This window comes from Pipistrellus hanaki (assembly GCF_964339955.1).
Source record: "Pipistrellus hanaki genome assembly, chromosome: 2".
NCBI classification, from domain to species: Eukaryota; Metazoa; Chordata; class Mammalia; order Chiroptera; family Vespertilionidae; genus Pipistrellus; species Pipistrellus hanaki.
Genome location: NC_140504.1, coordinates 39,604,533 through 39,625,401, shown reverse-complemented (window position 1 = coordinate 39,625,401; position 20,869 = coordinate 39,604,533). Strand labels below are relative to the sequence as shown.

The 20,869-nt window shown below is 35.4% G+C and overlaps 1 protein-coding gene across 1 annotated transcript in view; it reads right to left on the bottom strand.

Moving 5' to 3' along the window:
• VPS8 (VPS8 subunit of CORVET complex) overlaps nucleotides 1–20,869 on the bottom strand; it is a 235,378-nt gene that overhangs the window by 195,856 nt on the left and 18,653 nt on the right. Inside the window, exons 4-8 of the mRNA XM_084872527.1 lie at nucleotides 18,940–19,070; nucleotides 14,750–14,843; nucleotides 10,546–10,578; nucleotides 9,572–9,626; nucleotides 678–802 (exon numbers count right to left, since the gene is read on the bottom strand). Of these exons, the coding sequence (XP_084728653.1) occupies nucleotides 678–802; nucleotides 9,572–9,626; nucleotides 10,546–10,578; nucleotides 14,750–14,843; nucleotides 18,940–19,070 (438 nt within the window). The remainder of the gene's footprint in view (nucleotides 1–677; nucleotides 803–9,571; nucleotides 9,627–10,545; nucleotides 10,579–14,749; nucleotides 14,844–18,939; nucleotides 19,071–20,869) is intronic.

Below are 20,869 nucleotides of genomic sequence, written 5' to 3'. Positions count from 1 at the left end.
TAAAGATAAAGAGAGAATTTTTAAAAGCAGCAAGAGAAAACAACTTGTTACAAGCAAGGGAACAACCCTCTCCCCAAAGATTATCAGCATTTTTTTTTTTCCAGCAGAAAATTCGAAGACCCGAAGAGAGTGGTATGATAAATTCAAAGTGCTGAAAGAAAAACTCTTCAAGAGTACTCAACTGGACAAGGTTATCATTCAGAAGTATATGAGAGATAAAGAGTTTCAAGATAAGCAAAAGCTAAAATAGTACATCACCACTAAACAGGCCTTGTGAGAAATGTTAAAGGGACTTCTTTAAACTGACAAGAAAAGATACTAATTAGTAACAAGAAAACATATGAAAATAAAAATCTTACTGGTAAAAGGTAAATATATAGGAAAGGTAGTAGGTTAAAGCTAATATGAAAGTTAAAAGACAAATGTAGTAAAAAGAACTAAAACTACAATAAATAGTTAAGGGATACACAAATTAAAAGTTGCAAAATGTGACATCGAAAATAAAATATGTGGGAGGGAAAGTAAAAATGTAAAGTTTTAGAATGCATTAAAATTTAACTTGCAGACTAAGTACCCATCAGCAGATGCGTGTATTAAAAAACTGTGGTACAGCCCTAACTGGTTTTTAAAAATTGATTTCAACATTGTCTTACAGATAAAATACAGTTCATATTTACCTGTCCTTTAGCAAAGCCACAGAGAAGTCTTGAGCAGTCGTTGTTAATACTGAGGGCAGAGATGGCTCCATACTGACCCCCAACACTAGTGCTACCCAGACAGAGTCGCAAGGCTTGATTCTGATCTAAAGAAAGCAATTTGTAAAATCAAGTGAAAGAAATGGAAGGAGTAAATAAATACATATTTATTATAAGCTTGTTTTTAAAAACTTGGGAGGTACCAAGAATCAACTGATGAAGTGAAATCATTTTTAATACATGCCTTAAGCATCTATTAAAGATTGGGCACTGAATTAGACACTAAAAAATGCAGGGGAAGATGGGGGGACACAATATCCACACAGAAGCATAATACATAACTTGCTAACGGTAAGTGAAAAACTCCATTAAGAAAACTATCTCCACAAACAACCCATCTTTCATCGCCCTCATTCCAGAACTGTATTTCTTTCTATTTTCAAGATGAAAAGTTACAGGGAATACTACCTTTTTAAGTAGTTTTAAAAATTGAAAAATCAAATTTTATTAATTTAGAATTTGACTTCATTTCTATTATCCATGAAGAAAAGGTTTACTAAGCAAATTAACAGAACAAATAAAATTATAGTGTTTACCCTGTTTCCCCGAAAATAAGACAGTGTCTTATATTAATTTTTTTTCTCCCAAAGTTGCACTAGGTCTTATTTTCAGAGGATGTCTTATTTTCGGGGAAACACGGTACTTAACAGAATTATTTAAAGCATCAACACTTGATATGCTAAAGGCAAATAATTAAAATCTCTTCTAGATTAAGTTATTTAAGGGCAAGGATTTTGCCTTAAACACCTCTGATATCTCCAGGAGGCACTCAAATATTTATTAAATGTTATTATCTAATAATTAAAAAGAAATTTCTCTAGGGCATCCTCCTAGGAAATGCTTATTTTGTATAACATTCATTACTGTACATACTTAAAAACCATGAAATAAAAAATTTAAATATAATAAGGCACGCCTACAAAGTTTAGAGGGGAAAATAAGCCCACCACACTCGCACAATCTGGAATTCTCTCAGCTCCCCCCGCAATTGTGTGTGTCACCCTTCACTGTATTAAAAACAATACAAAGGGCCCAAAAGGGAGTCACTTTTGCTAAGCCCCCTCTCACCAAACTAAGACTTAATACTTAATTAGTTTCGGTGTCTCCCAGGAATGGAATTTTAAACCAGTTGATCAGGAATTGCATGGTCAGTACTAGTTAGGTAATCTGTCCGACAGACCCATCATAAAGGAAGGTGACCTTGCCACAACCAATCTGCTTTTTAACCTGCTAGTATTAACTTCCTTGTTCCATTCCCTTCTGCCTATAGAGGTCTTTCATTTTTGTATAGCTTCTGGGAGTTCCTTTCTATCTGCTAGATCAGCGATTTTCAATATTTTTAATGGCAAGGCATGCATAAACTAATTACCAAAATTCTGTAGCACACCAAAAAGTGTATTTTTTTGCCGATCTGACAAAACAAAATAGGTATCGTTTTGATTCATTCACACAGGATGGCTATTGTTGTATAAGCTGTTGTTATTTTTTTACTTGACAATCTAAGGGAAAAGAGGTCAGTGCCCTAACTAAATAGACAGCTATTGCATGTTTAAAAATTCTTACATTACACAGGTTGAAAACTGCTGTGTTAGATAATGTTACCTGATTCATAAATCATTGAATTAAGCCAATAAGATTTTTAAAGTTTACTTAGCCAAATTTTTTTAACATTAACTGCATGGTACTTTTTGGAGGTAAATATGTTTTCCGCCATGAGACTGAAACTTCTGTGTAAGGCAAAAGTTGTAAGTAAATAAACACTCCCAGAATACTAGCATGGTGCCTTCCTTACACTCAGAGGCAGTTATCTGAACAGCTTCCACATTTGCCAATCTTCCTTTTGTAAGGGTAAATCTAGTTATCAGAAAGAGCCCCAAAACATGCATTCTCAGGTCTAGGAAATATTGGGTAAGTCCTTTTGCCCATCCAAAGTAAATACTGTAAGAATATTTTTCTATGTTCATAAACTGGCTCATATAGTAATTTCCACCTTCCCAAGGAATTCTGACTCAATTGATAGCTGTATGGTATCTGCCACACAAAAAGTACTTCTTATTTACTGAAATCATTTTAGATTTTAGCCTTCTATGATGACTATTCAAAAAGGACTAAAATTCATAAATATATAAGGGCTGATGTGTTTAAAAAGCCATTGTCCTTATTCATATTTAGCATTATTACAATTACAGATTTTTTCCTTATTTATATACTTTTTCTTCCCTTACCTGGTTTAGTTCAAATTAAGATTTCCTTACTCTAAATATGATGTAACATTTTATTTTGCTTAACTGAAACTGTCTATAAAAATGATGTTTCCCACTATCCTTATCAGGGTTGCCTTAAACAGTTAGCACATTATCCAGACACCTTATTTTGCAAACTGTCACAATACAATCGTTGGGCAACAGTGTTCTATACATACCACTATTTCGGGTCATGCGTGTAGGCAATGGATGAACTGACAGTTAAGAGGACAAAGACAGAAACTCCATTCCAGTCTTACAATCCCCCTCTTCCCCTCCCCCCTCCCCATGTGTCTGGGCTCCTGCCTTCCAAGCACAGATTCCTGTCTGAATAGAATTTTGCTGGGATCCTTTGTAATCACTGCTTTGAGATCCAAACTTTACTTCGTTTGGAGCCACCAAATTTAGAGACACAACTACCGCTTTCTTATTAACACAGTTCGTACTTTAAATTAGACTATTTAAGTATTATAGCTCAGGAAAAGGAGAATTAAAGTGTATGATAAAATATTAAATAAAGGTACCATTAAGAAAGAGGAAACAGAGAAGAAAAGAAGAAAGGAAAAAGACAGTATGTGATTTGAGGTTAAAAACCCAAACATGACTCTGCTTTCCTCACTATGGATCCCCTGTACTGAAAACTAGCTAAGGCAAGAAACCAAATTATCAACCTTGGTGATTCCTGAAAGACGTATTAATTTACATCCAACAGGACTGTGTTAACAAAAATACTCATAACTTTTTTCTCGATTTTTACAATGTATTCATTATAATACATAATTAATTATAACACATTGATGTCCCTTTATAAGGTCACATGGCTATGAAATAATGCACAGTACATAAAATATAACCTATTTTAACTCCAAAAGATTTTTATCAATTCTTATTGCTGGCTTTATACACTCTATTTTTACTGTACCATATTAACAAACTATTATAGAATTTAGACTAAATTCAGAAAAGGTAGATTCCTGAAGAAAAAGGAAGAGTCTTATTGGAGAGGTTTCTTTGCTAGAGTTAACTAAAAATTCTATAGTCCAGGTAATTCTGGGCAATTCTGGGGAAAGGTACAAAAATAAAACCTCTTTCAAACACTTGAATTCTGTAGTTATATGGAAAGAACAGGACATGGACAGAAGCAAGAAAGATGAAAATCAGTGCTCTCTGCAAATTCAACTCTCCAGGGGCTCTTGATCTCAATTTAAATGTAAACATTTCATTCTTCCCCTATTCTCTGAAATCTCCTTTGTCTATCATTGGGGTGAAAAGATTAAATTAGTAACATCTAATTTCATTTACAAATTCACATAAAGCCACTTTTGGTTGGCATTGTCAACTTAGTTTTGTGTGTGTGTTTTTTAATTGGAGTGGGTCCTTATGAAGCAAATAGCTGGACAAGAAATAGGAAATTAAACTATCATTTTTCCTAGAATTGGCATACAGCTGAAATGAGAAAAAGTAAAATGTCATCGAATTGGCATAAAGTACAAAATGGTATCAATGCAAGGGATTATTATTAACAATAAGTAGATTACCAATTAATTAAAAGAACTTAAAGCCTAGATATCACAAAAAGCACATCTATTTGATACTGCAATGAATTAAATATATCTATTTCTCTTATTAGTATACCTTTCAAAGTATACTTCGCAAAGGATAGATCTCAGTATATTCTGGGCTTAAGAATAATGTGCTGAATAGCAAAGAAAAATCACAAATAATGCATTAAACCTATAATAGCTACCAAATCTAAATTTAAACATATTCCCAGAATTTTTTCTTCTCTTTCCATGTACCAACATTAAACCAATCTTCTATTCCGTTGCCCCTAATTTGTTTTAACTGGTTCCTAAAGACTATCAAAGTAAGAAATACCTAGATTCAAGAAGGAATCAAATTTAATGGTGTGTGTAGAGCTCTACTGTTATTGGCAATATTCATCATTCTTCAGTATTACTCTTTACTTATCCTTTGAGTATATTAAAATATTCTCTAAGACCAAAGGAGAAGCAAAGAGATATTAAGAAACATTTTTCATCAATGATTATAAAACAGCAGAAACACTTTTACCTGATCTCCATCTAACCAACACACAGAATTAAAGTTCTCATCCCCTCTATGAAGGTTACCGACTGAACCCAGATAACCCTGAATCCCCATGGCTAACTAGCTATCTTCTAGAATGCTGATACTTACAAGGGGTCACACTTGTGTTCATCCCCAAACTTGTGCATGCCACTCATGTTGCTGTACTTCACAAACTTAATTAAAAATATACAAACTGATGAAATAGAGTGAAAAAGAAAGGGCCATCATTTCCATGAAAACTAAATGAATGCTTTAGAAAAACTTGGTAAAGATAAATTGCTTTAAAAGTTGTTATGAAATAGGATGTGTGCAAGATAACTGCAAAAGATTCAATAGAAGTTTTCTGAAAACCTAGTATTTTGTACTCGATTAATTCACAGGTGCCCACGCTCTTACCTCTTTTTTAAAAAATTAAAAGTGCAAATTTTGCATGGCCCATTATTGATGCAATTTATGCCAAAAAAGATGCTGCAGACCTCCATATGGCAGATACAAACTCACAGTAAAGGCTTTGGTATATATCAAAAGATTAAGAGGGAACTGAATATTTATATATTTTCAGTAAAAACATCAAAGGTATGCATAAATGTATAATTTTTAACAATTCCCTGCTTTAACTGTCAATTAGCTGGTTTTCTTCCATGAGTACTTCATAAGAGGGCACTGACTAATTGATAGCATTCTCTTTAAAAATTAAATGGTCAAAAGAAAAAAGTCACTCATGCAAACCAAAATTACTATACCTTTTCCTTTGAATCCATGGAGAAAAGATCAAAAGAGAGAAAGCAAGAGATCAGATCAAAAGTTCAGAGAAAAGACAAGTAAAATTTCAAGAGTTTAAGTGACAAACCATAGTTATCTATAAGAAGGATACTAAATGTGATTAATTGATATCTCTAGAGTTTATGGTTATATTCAGGTATTGGTTATTGGAAAAGAGAAAAGACATAACATTCAAATTACAGACAGTAAGTAAACCCAAGGTCATTGGGTTTGATTAATTTTCGTCCTGGCCAGGTGGCTCAGTTAGTTTGGAGAGCCATCCTGTATACTGAAAGGTTGGGGGTTCGATTCTCAGTGGACACATACAGAAGGCAACCAATCAAATCTCTCTCTCCCTCTCTCCTCTCTCTCTCTCTCTCTCTCTCTCTCTCTCTCTCTCTCTCTCTCTCTCTCTCTCTCCCCCTCTCCCTCCCCCTCTCCCTCTCCCTCTCTCTCTCTCCTCTTTCTCTTAAGAAAAAAAAAAAAAACTCTCCGCCCACACCAAAAAAAAAAAAAAAAAGACAGTCTACTAAAGTATGCTAACACCTAAAAAAATGGAAAACTAAGGACCTTGGGATAGGGAAACATCTTTATTAATATTTGAATTTTTAATATCCTTCATATAGGTAAAATCCAAGATAGGCAATAAATGCCATATATCTATAATTCCATACAAATAAGCAATATAGAAGTGGACCCAGACACTGGGGCGGTCGGGGCTTGTCCTCGGGGATGGGAGTGGCGGGGGGGGGGGGGGCGGGGAAGCGGGGAGTCAATCAGAGAAAAGGACACATACATAATAGTTTAAACAATTAAAAAAAAGAATGAACAACATACATCATTCTTTATAAAGTTAAAATGATTACTATTTTAATGTTACAGGTCACTATTCCAATGGAGAATCTATTAGTAATTAAACAAGTATGGTTCTTCCTTCTACACTTTATCCTATAATCAATGAAGATGTTTAAAAGAGATCAGATTTAACCCAGGTCTTCAATCTAGACACTTCATAGTATTATTACTCTACCCTGGTTTTCAAGCAAATTTAATCAATTTGTTAAAACTCATTGTCAAAATATATGATTCTTACAAAAATTAGTATAATTTATTAACACATAGTCAAAAACCCAAAGCACAACCAGAATATTAAGATTCTTTCTCAAAATGTTCACTCTATTATACTTTCTTTTCCATTAAATTATAATAAGTTTATTATTTCATTAGAAAGCTGTTGGGATCTAAAGAAAATTAGGAAGCACGCCCAAGGAAATTAAGGAGACATTAGCAAAAGATAATATACTCTTCTCCTTGGTTAGTTTTTGTTTTAAGTATATTCATTTTAATTTGTTGCATTAAGCTCTGCATGGGTTTGATTATAAGCAGGCACATATTCTTATAACCTCATGGTAAGGAAGGAATGTTAAAACAGAGTTGAGGAAAAATTATGGTAAATGAGAACAAAAACTCAACATTCATTCTGCTGACAGATAAATATATGCATTGTATTCTATCCGTATTCACTTTAGTTCTTCTTTTCTTCATATATCTTGGAAGTGGCCTTTTCTCTCAGGACAGGAGAACTGCTCAGAATGGTGGGAATGCGCTGATCTAGGATTCCATATTCCTTGATTCTAACTTAGGCTCTGTGCATGTCACTTACCCCCTCTGGTTCCCAATCACCTCCTATGTAAAATAAGGGAATTGACCTAAATGGCCTTTTAAAATCCTTTCCCAAAATCCTATCAACCCAATACCCCTTATGGTCCCCATAGGAAAACAAGCATCCCTACATCTGATAGCTGGTAGAACTTCCTGGAAGGCAACTAGGCAACACATATTAGACATGTTTACGATGTTCATACCCTGACCCAGGGTATGACTTAGGACTTTTAGGAATTTGTTCTAAGGAAGTAACCACATGTACAAAAATGCAGCAATAAAAATGTTTACCACTATACTGTTTGTTTAGAAACAACCTAAATGTCTTATAGTAGGAAATTATTACTATGTAAATTATGGTGAATCCATCTAAAATAATACTATGTAGCCATTGAAAATAATGTTACAGATGAACATATAATTGCATGGACAGATGTTCATTATAATGAAAAAGCAAGTTACAAATTACATGATCCCATTTGGGGGTAGGTATATGCACACAAGCACACACACGTGTGCAAGCATGCACACACACACACACACACACACACACACACAGAAAAGATATTAGAAGACTATATACAGAAATGCTAAGGACTATTCCTGTGTGGGAGAATTTGGTTTTTAATATATTCAACCTTTTGCTCATCTATGTTTTCTAAATTTTCTATTATGAACACATATCAATAATGGAATCAGAAAAATATTATTTAAAGAATCAACTTATAATTCTCTTGAAAGAACCATATTTTTTGTTTCCATTCTCCTTATCTCCAAACAATAAAATTCATATTTATGTCAATCACCTTTGAAAACACTAGATATAAAAAAATCACATGATAAATAAGGCTTTGGGCATAATAAAAATTTTTATAAGTAGAAAACCAAATTGTTCAAAAACAAGGGAAAATAACTAATACGGTAAATAAAGATGTAAGGCCCACAAATACCAAATTGTGGTTCTGCTATTAAAGTATCTGCCAGTAATCCTTCTACAATATCCTGTGGGTTTCTTAATGAAATACAGTGTCATCAGGAACTCCATTTGAGATGAAAAAGACTTAAGATCCAAAGAACACTAAAAATGACAGAAAACAGTTAGTAGTTTTTAAGTTAAAAAAAAAAATGTTTTGCTACTACTGTTGAATTCAAAGCAAAGAGATTAATGAAACAGGGGTTATTTAGTCTCAGATAGGAAAAAAAAATGAGAAAATAAGTAAGACTAACCTCTACCATACAAATGAAACTAGTTCTTATCTCAACCAAGAAAATAATTTGATTAAGGGCTAAAAATTTTTCAGTTATACTAGAGAAATTTAAAATGGAAAATAAAAAAAAATTCATTGGCAGTGAGAGCTACTAAAAATTACTGAGAATGCCCAAGAATTTTTTTCCTGAAGATCTTCTAGAATGCCTATTACTGAGATATAAATTAGGATTTTTAAAAAATCACCTTACCACTCACCACCAACAAAAGGCAGTCAATATCACAACCCAAGTTCCCTTCCAACTTTGTATTATTTTTGTCTAGGTCTACAGAGAGTCAACAGATATGACAACTCATAAATTCATTAAAAAAAAAATTTTGCAACAACAAAATGAAACTGAGTCAAGTAACTTTTAATGATAAAAATACTGCTACTTTTCAAGTTCTTCCATTCCCTTCCCCTCCACCCCCAAGAAAATAAAGCTCACTCTGTAAACTATGATTAAAATACATTATAGCCGAAACTGGTTTGGCTCAGAGGATAGAGCATCTGCCTGCGGACTGAAAGGTCCGGGGTTCGATTCCAGTCAAGGGCATATTCCTTGGTTGCGGGCACATCCCCAGTAGGGGGTGTGCAAGAGGCAGCTGATTGATGTATCTCTCTCATCGATGTTTCTAACTCTCTATCCCTCTCTCGCTTCTTCTCTGTGAAAAATCAATAAAAAATATATATATATATATATATATATATATATATATATATATGAAATAAAAATTAAAAAAATACATTATAAAACCCAAAAGGATACTTAATATTTAAAGTAAAGAAAATAGGTACTTGGAAAATTTACCAAATATTAAAGCCAATCCATGAGATGTACCCACTGCTATCAGACTGGACACCGCCTGAGAAGAAAAGAGAAGATTATATTTTAAGATAGTAGAGAAAGGATCCTGAAATAAGCAGAGCTGAATGTGTTGGTCTTCCTTCCTCTAGGCAGCAAATGACATACCAACTATTACAAATAAGGAGAATTTCATCTAAGAGGCAAAACAGGAAATGAAACTCAGGACATTTTATTTCTGGGACTCCTTCTAAATTTACTCTAAGGGTAATAATACCAAACTAGTATATGTTCAACATTATAGAGGAAAACATGGCATTTAACTTCCTCTAAAGCAAAAATTCAGAGGTCCAGATAAAGTAGAAGGCACTAATGCCTCCCAATCAAGAATCTGCTATGAGGTCTGGAGAAGGGATTAGAAAGCTCTACTTTAGTTTATTCCTAGGAGCCAAAAGGCACTAGAAATGTTCAAAATTCAGCTGACTTCCTCTCCAATTAATTAATAAAAGAGCTACAGGAGGTAGTTGGAACTAGTCATGAAAAGAGGGCACTAGCATGCTTTCAATATGCCCCAGTTCTCTATAATCACCTCACAGATTTACTTGGTTGGCCTGACAAAAGTGTTCAGAGTTGTTAAATGTGATTTTACCAAATACTGTTTTCCACTCCCTATAACCAAAGGGAAGCCAAATCACAGAAGGAGAAAATTTACTTGGGCAGGGGAGAACCACATACAAATACACCTGGAAAACGCTAATCGTTATTCCATTGTGTGCTTGTCAAACAAAAGCCTGAAGAGTAATAATACAATAGAACAGTTAAAAGGGATACATTTTAAATCTGGTTACTGGCAATAAGTGACTGATAAATTTATCATCACAATAATTTATGTAATAATTTTAAATATTAGAAAAACAAATCTAAGAAAGCCCAATCAAATAGAACGCTTATCTTTAAACAGTTATTTAAAGTATACTTACAATTGCTGTAGGCAACCCGGCATCTACTTTGTCCTAAATGAAATTTAGAAAGAAAAAATACTTGAAAAGATATTCTCATTATAAAACAAAAAAATGGTATAAGGCCTTTTCTTTACATAAACTTAGATCCAAATCAATTCAGACAGAAAAACAGCACCTTTGTTTTTGCCCCAAAGAGAAACTAGAAAAGTTGTATATTCCAACAAAATATAAAGAGCAAGAGAGTAAGCTCATTTTATTTTACTTACTATAGTATAACAGATGCTTCAGGAATGGTACTGATTATAAATGAAAATGTAAAGGAAAAGAGAAAGGAAAGAGGTTCCAGTCTCAATAATGTGAATAAAGTATAAGTACTATGGGTCAAAATAGTAGGAGTATACAAAGACTTTAGAAAAAGAAAACATACACTAAAGATATGTCGGAGTTTTCTATCCAGCAAATTATGCAACACCCCGTAAATAAAACCTGAGCAAGTTCTATTCAGTCAGTTCTCCAGCATAAGAAAATCAGAAATAAAGTGCTAGTTCCAGCTTCTTACTAGTAACTGTAGGATCCTGGGAAAGTCACCTAACCCTTTAGGATATTAGTCACTCATTTGTTTAAGAACTAGCACATACTGCCTTATCTATTCAGTGAGTTGTCCTGAGAATTAAACTAATATAAAGTATAATATAAAGCGTCATATAAGGGGTATCAATTTGATGCTTCTCTATCTTTAAATACTAGTAACGGATTACAATAATTAGCACTGTAACAGCAAAGAGCTTTCACCTACATATATTACACTATTTGATTCCTAAACCTGGAGAAATAGATAAAACAGGTATATATCTGCTTTTCCAAATTAAGAAAATAGAAGTTTCAAACAGTTTAACTGACTGCCTAAGATTATTCAGGAAATGGTAGAACCATGTCTCAAACTCAGGGTTTCTAGGTTCCAGCCATGCTCTTTACATTCTGCATTTCTTTTCTATCAATGTGGTCAATTGGTTATCATAATCTCTCAGAAGGAAGAATCTATTTTATCTTACTTAATAGAGCTTCCCAGGAACTAACTTAAGACACTTGCTCCAGTGCACAGGAATATGTAGGAGGAGAAGCAATTACCACGCTTGCTATATACAATGTCCTGGAAGCAGGATATACCCAACTTTGCGTCGATATGTGTATGTAAAGCTAGACTGGCATAATGCTCAACAATGAAGAAGCATGCAATAAATATTTGCGCTGAAACCAGTTTGGCTCAGTGGTAGAGCGTCGGTCTGCAGACTGAAAGGTCCCAGGTTCGGATTCCAGTCGAGGGCATGTACATTGGTTGCGGGCACATCCCCAGTAGGGGGTGTGCAAGAGGCAGCTGGTCGATGTTTCTCTCTCATTGACGTTTCTAGCTCTCTATCTCTCTCCCTTCCTCTCTGTAAAAAATCAATAAAATATATTTTTTAAAAATAAATAAATAAATAAATATTTGCTAAATGATTGATCTGTGTCCCAGACAGAGAAAAAGAATGAAATATCAGATGAAGAACATAAATGATACTCAAAATGGAACCTAAATAATGAAATCAGAAGTCAGCTGACTTTAAACACTAAAAACCACAGATGTGGAAAGCATTTTAGAGATTACAGAATTTTAGTGCTGGTGTTGAACATCTTAGGGTAGTGGTTTTAAAAAGTCAGATGCATCAGAATCACCTGGGATACCTGTAGCAATGCAGAGTCCTATGCTCCACTGCTAGAGATTCCAAGTCAGTAGGTCTGGGTGATGCCAGGGATCTGCATTTTAATAATCATTCCAGGATATTCTTACACATTAGACACATTTTCCAAAAAAAACACTGTGCTAAGGCATTTCTTTTATTGTAGGTGATCATTAAAGGAATATCCTTTAAATTTTAATTTGAATTAATTTTAAATATAATCACATGTCATATTACTTTGAAGAGGTTTCCAAAATTAAACAATGAAGTTCCTAACTTTAAAAGTTTCATCTCTCCCAAGTGTTTTCCAGGCGTGGATTACAAAGCCCTGATGATCAAGGCCCCAGGCAGCTCTAATAACATCACTAACCACATGGCTAAAGGCATTACTGAACAACTATTCAGGAGAGATATCAAAAAATATAACTAGCTTTACATGTTAATAAACCAACCATCACAGCAAAGCATACAATTTAAATTGAGCTGGTAATCCAGAATTAGGAAGGCAGAGTATGAAGACTGTCACAGGAAAAGCAGTTTTCATTTTAACATACCAAAGGAGCTCAGCCATAGCAATGAAATAAGAATAGAATGCAAACACTCTGGAATTTATTAGAATTTTTTTCCTCCTTTTCAAGAAAGAGGAGAAACCCTTTTAAATAACAGATTTATCTAATCATTGTTCAGTGTCTGAGTTTTAGTTCAGTCTCCATTATTCAAAATATTTTTAAAACTACACAGGTGGGTCAAATGACTGTTCTGGTTCATCTTGATTTTGAAAGGAATGAATTTCATCACCTACATAAGGATTAAATTCAGAAAACGTCATGGAAATGTAATCCTCAACAGGTGGTTCCCATTCTAGAAAATATGAGTTACTCTCCACCTAGAAGAGGAAGGACAAATGCCCAGGTTTCCTCCATTGCTTGACTATCTCTCTATTTAAATTGACTTCATGATATATGAGCTGGGTCAGGGTATACGAACTGCCCACAGAAAATACTTTTTCCTTTCTTTCTTTCTTTCTTTCTTTCTTTCTTTCTTTCTTTCTTTCTTTCTTTCTCTTTTCTTTTTTGTATCTGCAATAAGAGCTTTCTTTAATAACCTGAAAATTACAATGTAGTTATGGTATCATAATGCTACTTCTGTATCAATCTCTTATTCTCCTGAAAAATCAAAACTTTGTCCACATCGAATATACAAAGTGCCAATTAAACTTCATGAAAAGAACATAAAAACACATCAAAACTCCTGAGGTATGAATCTGTCATCACCATCACCATTATTATTACTAGAGGCACAGTGCATGAAATTCGTGCACTGGAGGGGGGTGTCCCTTAGCCCAGCCTGCACCCTCTCTAAGCTGGAACCCTCAGGGCATGTCTGACTGCCGGCAGTTGGACATCTCTCTTACAATCCAGGACTTCTGGCTCCTAATCACTTGCCTGCATAATTGTCCCTAACCCACTTCTGCCTGCCAGCCCTCCCCTGCCAGCCCAATCGCCCCTGACTGCCTTCCCCTGCTGGCCATCTTGTGACAATGTGGGGGCGGCCATCTTGTGGCAGACATCTTGTGATAACATGGGGGTGGCCATCTTGTGAGGGCATGAGGGTCAATTTGCATATTACCTCTTTATTATATAGGATTATACACAGGATCTAAATATTGAATTAGTACACTAAAATTGAAAGACTACATTAAACTACAGGCTTTGGGAGGAAGGGATGCCAAAGAAAAATTTGATAACACATACCAGAATCAGTGTCTATTGTCTTGATGAACTAAATATTTTTGCATTAACCCAGTGTTCTAAATCATTTTCAAAAAATACCACAGATATTCTCTTCTAGCCATTTTCCACTGGACACATTCACCAAAAACACCTCCATTTCACAACAAAGAAACACTCGACTTGGAGCCCAAAACCCCAATTTTAAGTAATTGCTCTGCTCTCTCCTAACCCAATGATGTAAGACAAGTTAATATCACCTTTCTAAACCTGACTTCTCACTTGAAAATAGGACATGGCTTTCCCTACTTTCCAAGTTCCAAGAGTAAATAAAATAAGGTACATGAAAGACAATGTGGATAATTTTTTTTAAAAAGAAGCATTTAGTTGTAAAAGATTCTGAACAATCACTTCTCCATATGAAAAGACTAAAAGAACAAGTACTCTAACTCACCAAATACACAAGATGGCAACTAAGCTGAAAAGGAATTTAAAGAAAGGGCAGATAGTGTTTCTTTTAGGCTTGCTGCCATATTTCATTAGGCACACCCGAGACTCTGAGCAGACCTTTATTTCATGGCTGCACTAATTTCTATGTCAAGATGTGTAGCCATGTCTTACGAGTCAAAAATAATCACCCAAAACCATGAAAGCCAGATTTTATTTTTCTTAAGCCTCGAGCCAAGAGAAGTGCTGTGCTTTGTTTTATGCTCATTCCTACTTCATTATGCCATTGCAGGTTATAAAGCTGGGGGGAGAGGACAAAATACTTACAGCTGCAGACACTATCTGGGCAGAAATTCCCTTCAAAAGTGAATGTCGCATAACTGATCCATGGAGTGAAAAAGAATCAGGTAACCTCTTCTTCCTAAAAAGAAGAAAAAAAAAGTTAAAGAACAAGAAACAAAACTGAAAAGGCAGGGTCTCAAAGCTTTAAAAGAAACACACTCTCTCTCTCTCTCTCTCTCTCTCTCTCTCTCTCACACACACACACACACACACACACCACTAAAAACAAGAAAAGTGGAGAGGCATAAAGACTCTAATAGTCCCACATTACAATGTTGTTTGTATTAAACCCACATTGAACCCTAGAGAAGTCAAGCAGGAAAATGAAGAAAGCCGCAATCCTTTTTCACTGATTTAAACACTTCCATGCCCACCTTAATATAGCAAAGGTTCTACTACTCACCAGAAGGTTGGCTATAGAGCACTCCTCCTGCTCTGCATGTCTTCGTCACCTCTACCTGCCTTCTACCCCTGCCCACCTTTCTTGCCCTCCTCCTTTCTATAACCACCCTCTCATTCTTCAGCCAACCACCTCCAATTCCCCATTCACTACTCATTCTCTGCTGCTCCTACTAAGAGTTCCTTTCATTTACTCTTCTATCATCATCATACAAAAAATTTTTAAACCTTTTACCAAACATTGAGCACCTACTCTGTGTGACCAAAAGTATGCTCTGGAGATGCAAAAATAATCAAACCTAGGTTCCTACTCTCGAGGACCTCAAAGCCTAGCTAGAGGGTCCAATAAGTAGTTCACCTATTATAAATGTAAGGACAACCCTGGCTGGCGTGGCTCAGTTGGCTGAGGGACACCATGCACTGAGAGGTCGCCGGTTCAATTCCTGGTCAGGGCACATGCCCAGTTTGTGGGCTCAATTCCCCAGTAGGGAGAGTGCAGGAAGCAGCCAATCAATGATTCTCTCTTACATCTATGTTTCTTTCTCTTTCTCTCTCTCTAAAAATCAATAAAAACTTATTTTTTTAAAATTCAAGGATAATGTTAGAGAAGAAAAATAAATAAAACACCATAGAAATGAAATAAATCAGAATTTAATCCTGGAGAATACCAGGGACAACTATAGAAGAGATGTCTGCCGAAACCTGTTTGGTTCAGTGGATAGAGCGTCGACCTGCGGACTGAAAGGTCCCGGGTTCGATTTCGGTCAAGAGCATGTACCTTGGTTGCAGGCACATCCCCAGTAGGGGGTGTGCAATAGACAGCTGATCGATGATTCTCTCTCACTGATGTTTCTAACTCTCTATCCCTCTCTCTTCCTCTCTGTAAAAAATCAATAAAATATATTTTAAAAAGAAAAAAAAGAAAAGAGATGTATAATCTGGCCTTGATGGATACCTAGGAATCTGTCAGACTACAAAATAGCACAAGCAGAAATATAAAGTGAGTTGGGAAGGGAGGCGAGGGGGGGAAATGTGAGTACACAAAATACATGAAGCAAGAGGATGGAGGTGGAATGCTTCATGTATTTTGTGTACTCACATTTCCCCCCCTCGCCTCCCTTCCCAACTCACTTTATATTTCTGCTTGTGCTATTTTGTAGCACAAGCAGAAATATAAAGTGAGTTTATATTTCAAAAGCATTTTGGATATGATACCAAAAGCACAAGCAACTAAAGCAAATATAAATAAATGGGATTACATCAAACTAAAAAGTTTCTGCACAGCAAAAGAAATAATCAACAAAATTAAAAGGCAATCTATTGATTAGGAGAACATATTTGAAAATCATCTATCTGATAAGGGGGTTAATATCCAAAATATATAAGGAACTCTTACAACTCAATATTAAAAAATAAACAATGCACATAAAATTATGGGCAGAAGATGTGAATAAACATTTTTTTCAAAAAAAGACATACAAATGGCCAACAGGTATAGTACATAAAAAGATGCTCAACATCACAAATCAAAACCACAATGAGATATCACCTCATTCCAGTACCTATTAGGCTGCTATTATAAAAAAGACAAAAGATAATTGTTGGTGAGGACCTAGGAAAAAGGGAATCCTATTGGGGGGAATGAAAATGATATGGCCATTATGGAAGACAGTACGAATATTTCTCAAAAAATTAAAAATAGAACTACCATATGACCCAGCAATCCCACCAAAGGAAATGAAGTCACTATAACTGCACTCCCACGTTCGCTGCAGCATTTTTCACAACAGTTAATATAAGGAAACAACCCAATAGTCCAGCTACAGAAAAATGGATAAAAAAGATGTGGAGGGGGTGTGTGTATGTGTACAATATGGAATATTATTTAGCGATGAGAAAGAAAGAAATCCTGCTATTAGTGCCAAAATGGATGGACCCTGAGAGTATTATGCTATGTGAGATAAGTCAGACAGAGAAAGGCAAATACTGTATGATCTCATATGTGGAATCTAAAAAAGCCAAACTAATAGAAACAGAGAGTAGAATAGTAGTTTCCAGAGGCTGGGGCTTGGGGGAAATGCAGAGATGTTGGCCAAAGGGTTCAGACTTCCAGTTACAAGATGAATAAGTTCTGGGAAATCTAATGTACAGCATAATTACTATAGCTAACAATACTGTATATACTTGGAAGTTGTTAAGAGAGCAGATCTCAAGTGTTCTCACCACAAAAAAGAAATAGCAATTATGTGAGGTGATGGAGGTGTTAACTAACCCTACTGTGGTAATAATTTCACAATATATGTAATATATATCAAAGAATCACACTGTATACCTTTAGTATGTACAGTGTTACATCTCAATTGCACCTCAATAAAGCTGAAAAAGTTTTAAATTATCTATTTATAGGAAACAGTAATGAACAGGTTAATATACCCAACAATGGCCCCTATTCCACAAAAGCTGACAACCTAAAGAAGACAGCACTGATACGGGTGAAATTTAAGAAGCGAAGGAAAATACAGACAACTTTATCAACATTAAACATACACATGAATTCAATAAAGTATTTACATTATGCTTCCTCCACTTCTCTTTCCTTTTCATGTGCTCTCCAAGAATTTAGAAGGTGAAAAGCAGCCAAAATGAACTTATTTAGGGTTAAAAGTCCTTTTAACAAATCTTTAATCATCTTTGTGACTCTCCTCTGAACCCATTCCAAGGGAATGAAGGAATGTTGGAGCTGACCTTAAACAGTGGGAAGAAGGGGGTGAGGCGTGTGGGGAACAGAAAGATGGTGAGTAAACCAAGCTCCATGTTTCTACACAGTGCCAGGTTTGATTTGTGCTCCCTTCAGGGACTCTACTGCTTTGGGGAGTCTCTGCCTGTTATTACAGCTTCCTACGTGAGGTGCAAAAGACGGTTGTAATACCGTGTTTCCCCAAAAATAAGACGTCCTCCGAAAATAAGACCTACTTACAGGTTTCCTTCTGAGTGAAATATAAGGTATCCCCCTGAAAATAAGCCGCCCCCCCCCCCCCCCAGGCTAAACATGAGAGATTTGATCCACTGATTCTGAAAGAAATGGAGTCACAAGAAATTCACCAGGAAATTCAGGAATTGGATTGTTATGATGATTTTCCAGAAGATGATGACATGATTGTCATTGAATAAATGAGTAAATTCTTTTTTTAAAATATATTTTATTGATTTTTCACAGAGCGGAAGAGAGAGGGATAGAGAGTCAGAAACATCGATGAGAGAGAATCATCGATCAGCTGCCTCTTGCACACCCCCTGCTGGGGATGTGCCTGCAACCAAGGTACATGCCCTTGCCCGGAACCGAACCCAGGACCTTTCAGTCTGCAGGCCGACGCTCTATCCACTGAGCCAAACCGGACCTGGCTAAATGAGCAAATTCTTGATACTGTAGGATTCACAGTTTGTCTGGTTTGTGTTGACAACTACCATACTACCGTACCGTATACAGGTAATGAATTTCCTTTATTTTCATTTAACAATAAATATGTACCATATTCTTCTTCATGGAAAAATAAGACATCCCCTGAAAATAAGACCTAGCACATCTTTGGGAGCAAAAATTAATATAAGACACTGTCTTATTTTCGGGGAATCAGGGTAGTACCTATCTTTTTATCCTCTCTCCTCAACAATCCCAAAATCTTTAGGGCCTGATAAGCATATTAGAAATATTTAAATTTTAAATGATCAAATATTTCAATTATTTGCAATGGTTATTTAAATGAATATGTACTTACCTTTTTAAGTTGGTCCTGTCACCACTATCTGAGCTTGCCACAGATGAAGTATCATAGGAGTGAGAATCAATAGTATCAATGTTTAACAATGTAGGATCCTCAAGAACAAAGGATTCATCTTCATCATCAGTCTAAATTGGAAGAATATGGATCAATAAATTCAAAAAAATCCGTAAATCAGATAGACATTAATAGGTTTCTCCAAAACATTTGCATGCTTATTTTTGCTTTATACCTCTTTCCCATGCATTGTTATTGACCAGAGAGGTATAGTACAGAATTAAATTTCAATTCTAGGTAGACATCTTCCTACAAAAAGTTCACTCCAAAAATGTCTTTCTTGTAGCAAGAAGAAGAAGGAGCAATTATGCAGATTGTTAGCTGTAGAATATTTCTTAAAATTCAAATTTGTATAGATGTGCTTCTAGTTAACTAACAGTCAATGGCTAATTAAAAGAAAACAAATACCACCTGACTATAAATAGTGCACAATGAGAAATATGACAGGCAGACACAAGAAAGGCATTCTGGGTTGGAAAGAGCATGTGCAAATGATTTCATAACATGGATTTTGTCCATGAAAAAAATAATTAGTTTAAAATGACTGGAGTACATGAGGAGGAGTTGGAGGTGATGCTAGAAATAAAGATAAACTAGAACACAAATTGTAAAAAGCCTTATATTCCACTGAGGTAGGTGATCGCAGAGTCCATGTCTTTCTAGTCCACCACTGTGTCCCTAGTGCCTAGTACAACACCTGATACATAATCAGTACTCATTTGTTTAATGAATCAGTGTACTATATAGAATAGGCAGTGGGAAGGCAACTGAGATTTTTAAGTGGACACACATCATAGGAACCATGTTTTGGGAAGATAAATGGGGCAGTAAAGATGGGTAAGGGTAGAAGAGGAAGATTGAGGCAGGGAGACTATTAAGAACAGCAAGAAGGCTATTGCAACATCAAGGAAAGAGAGGGGATGGGCCTAGGAATGCAACAGAAGAGATAAAAAAAAAAAAAAATGACAGAGATATTACTGAGATAAAATCCTAAATCCATGGTTACCATTTATATGGGGGAGGGAGTTTAAGGCAGGAAAAGTCAAAGAAGATTCCAAGGATTCCAGCTGAGAAACTAGGCAAAAGGTGATACTACTGAGATAAAGCAGAATAGCAAATAAAGCAGAATGAGGAGTTCAGCTTTGAACGAGTGGATTCTGAACAATTGACATTAAAGAAAAATGTTCTGATCATACCTTCAGTTTCAGCTGGACTACCTTTGCCTTATCATTTCCATTAATGTTCTTGAGAGAGCAGTCCATACTCATTATCTTTACTTTCTCCACTCATCACTACCAACTACTGACAACTACCCTTGCTGAAATTAGCCAAATCCACTGGCCTATTTTCAGTTAGTATGTTCTCATCCTCTATACATCATTTAACACTACTGACCATTCACTACTTCTTGAAATTTTCTCTTCCCTTAGTTTCTAGTAGTACATCTTTTTGCTGGTAGTCCTCCAAGTATGTGGTCTCTTCTAGCAGTCATGTTCTCTATTTTCTCCTCAATCTAACCTTTAAATGATACTATTCCCCAGGATATTCTTAGTACTCTTCCTGTACTATATGAATATAGTATAAGGAGCCTCTGGGACAACTTTAAGCATACCAACATTCACATGATAGGGGTGCCAGAAGGAAAAGAGAGGGAGCAACAAATTGAAAACCTATTTGAAAAAATAATGACAGAAAACTTCACTTACATGGTGAAAAAAATAGACATACAAGTCCAGGAACCACAGAGAGTTCCAAGTAATATGAACCCAAAGAGGCCCAAACCAAGACCCATCATAATTAAAATGTGAAAGGTTAAAGACAAAGAGAGAATCTTAAAAGCAGCAAGAGAAAAACAGTTAGCTACCTACAA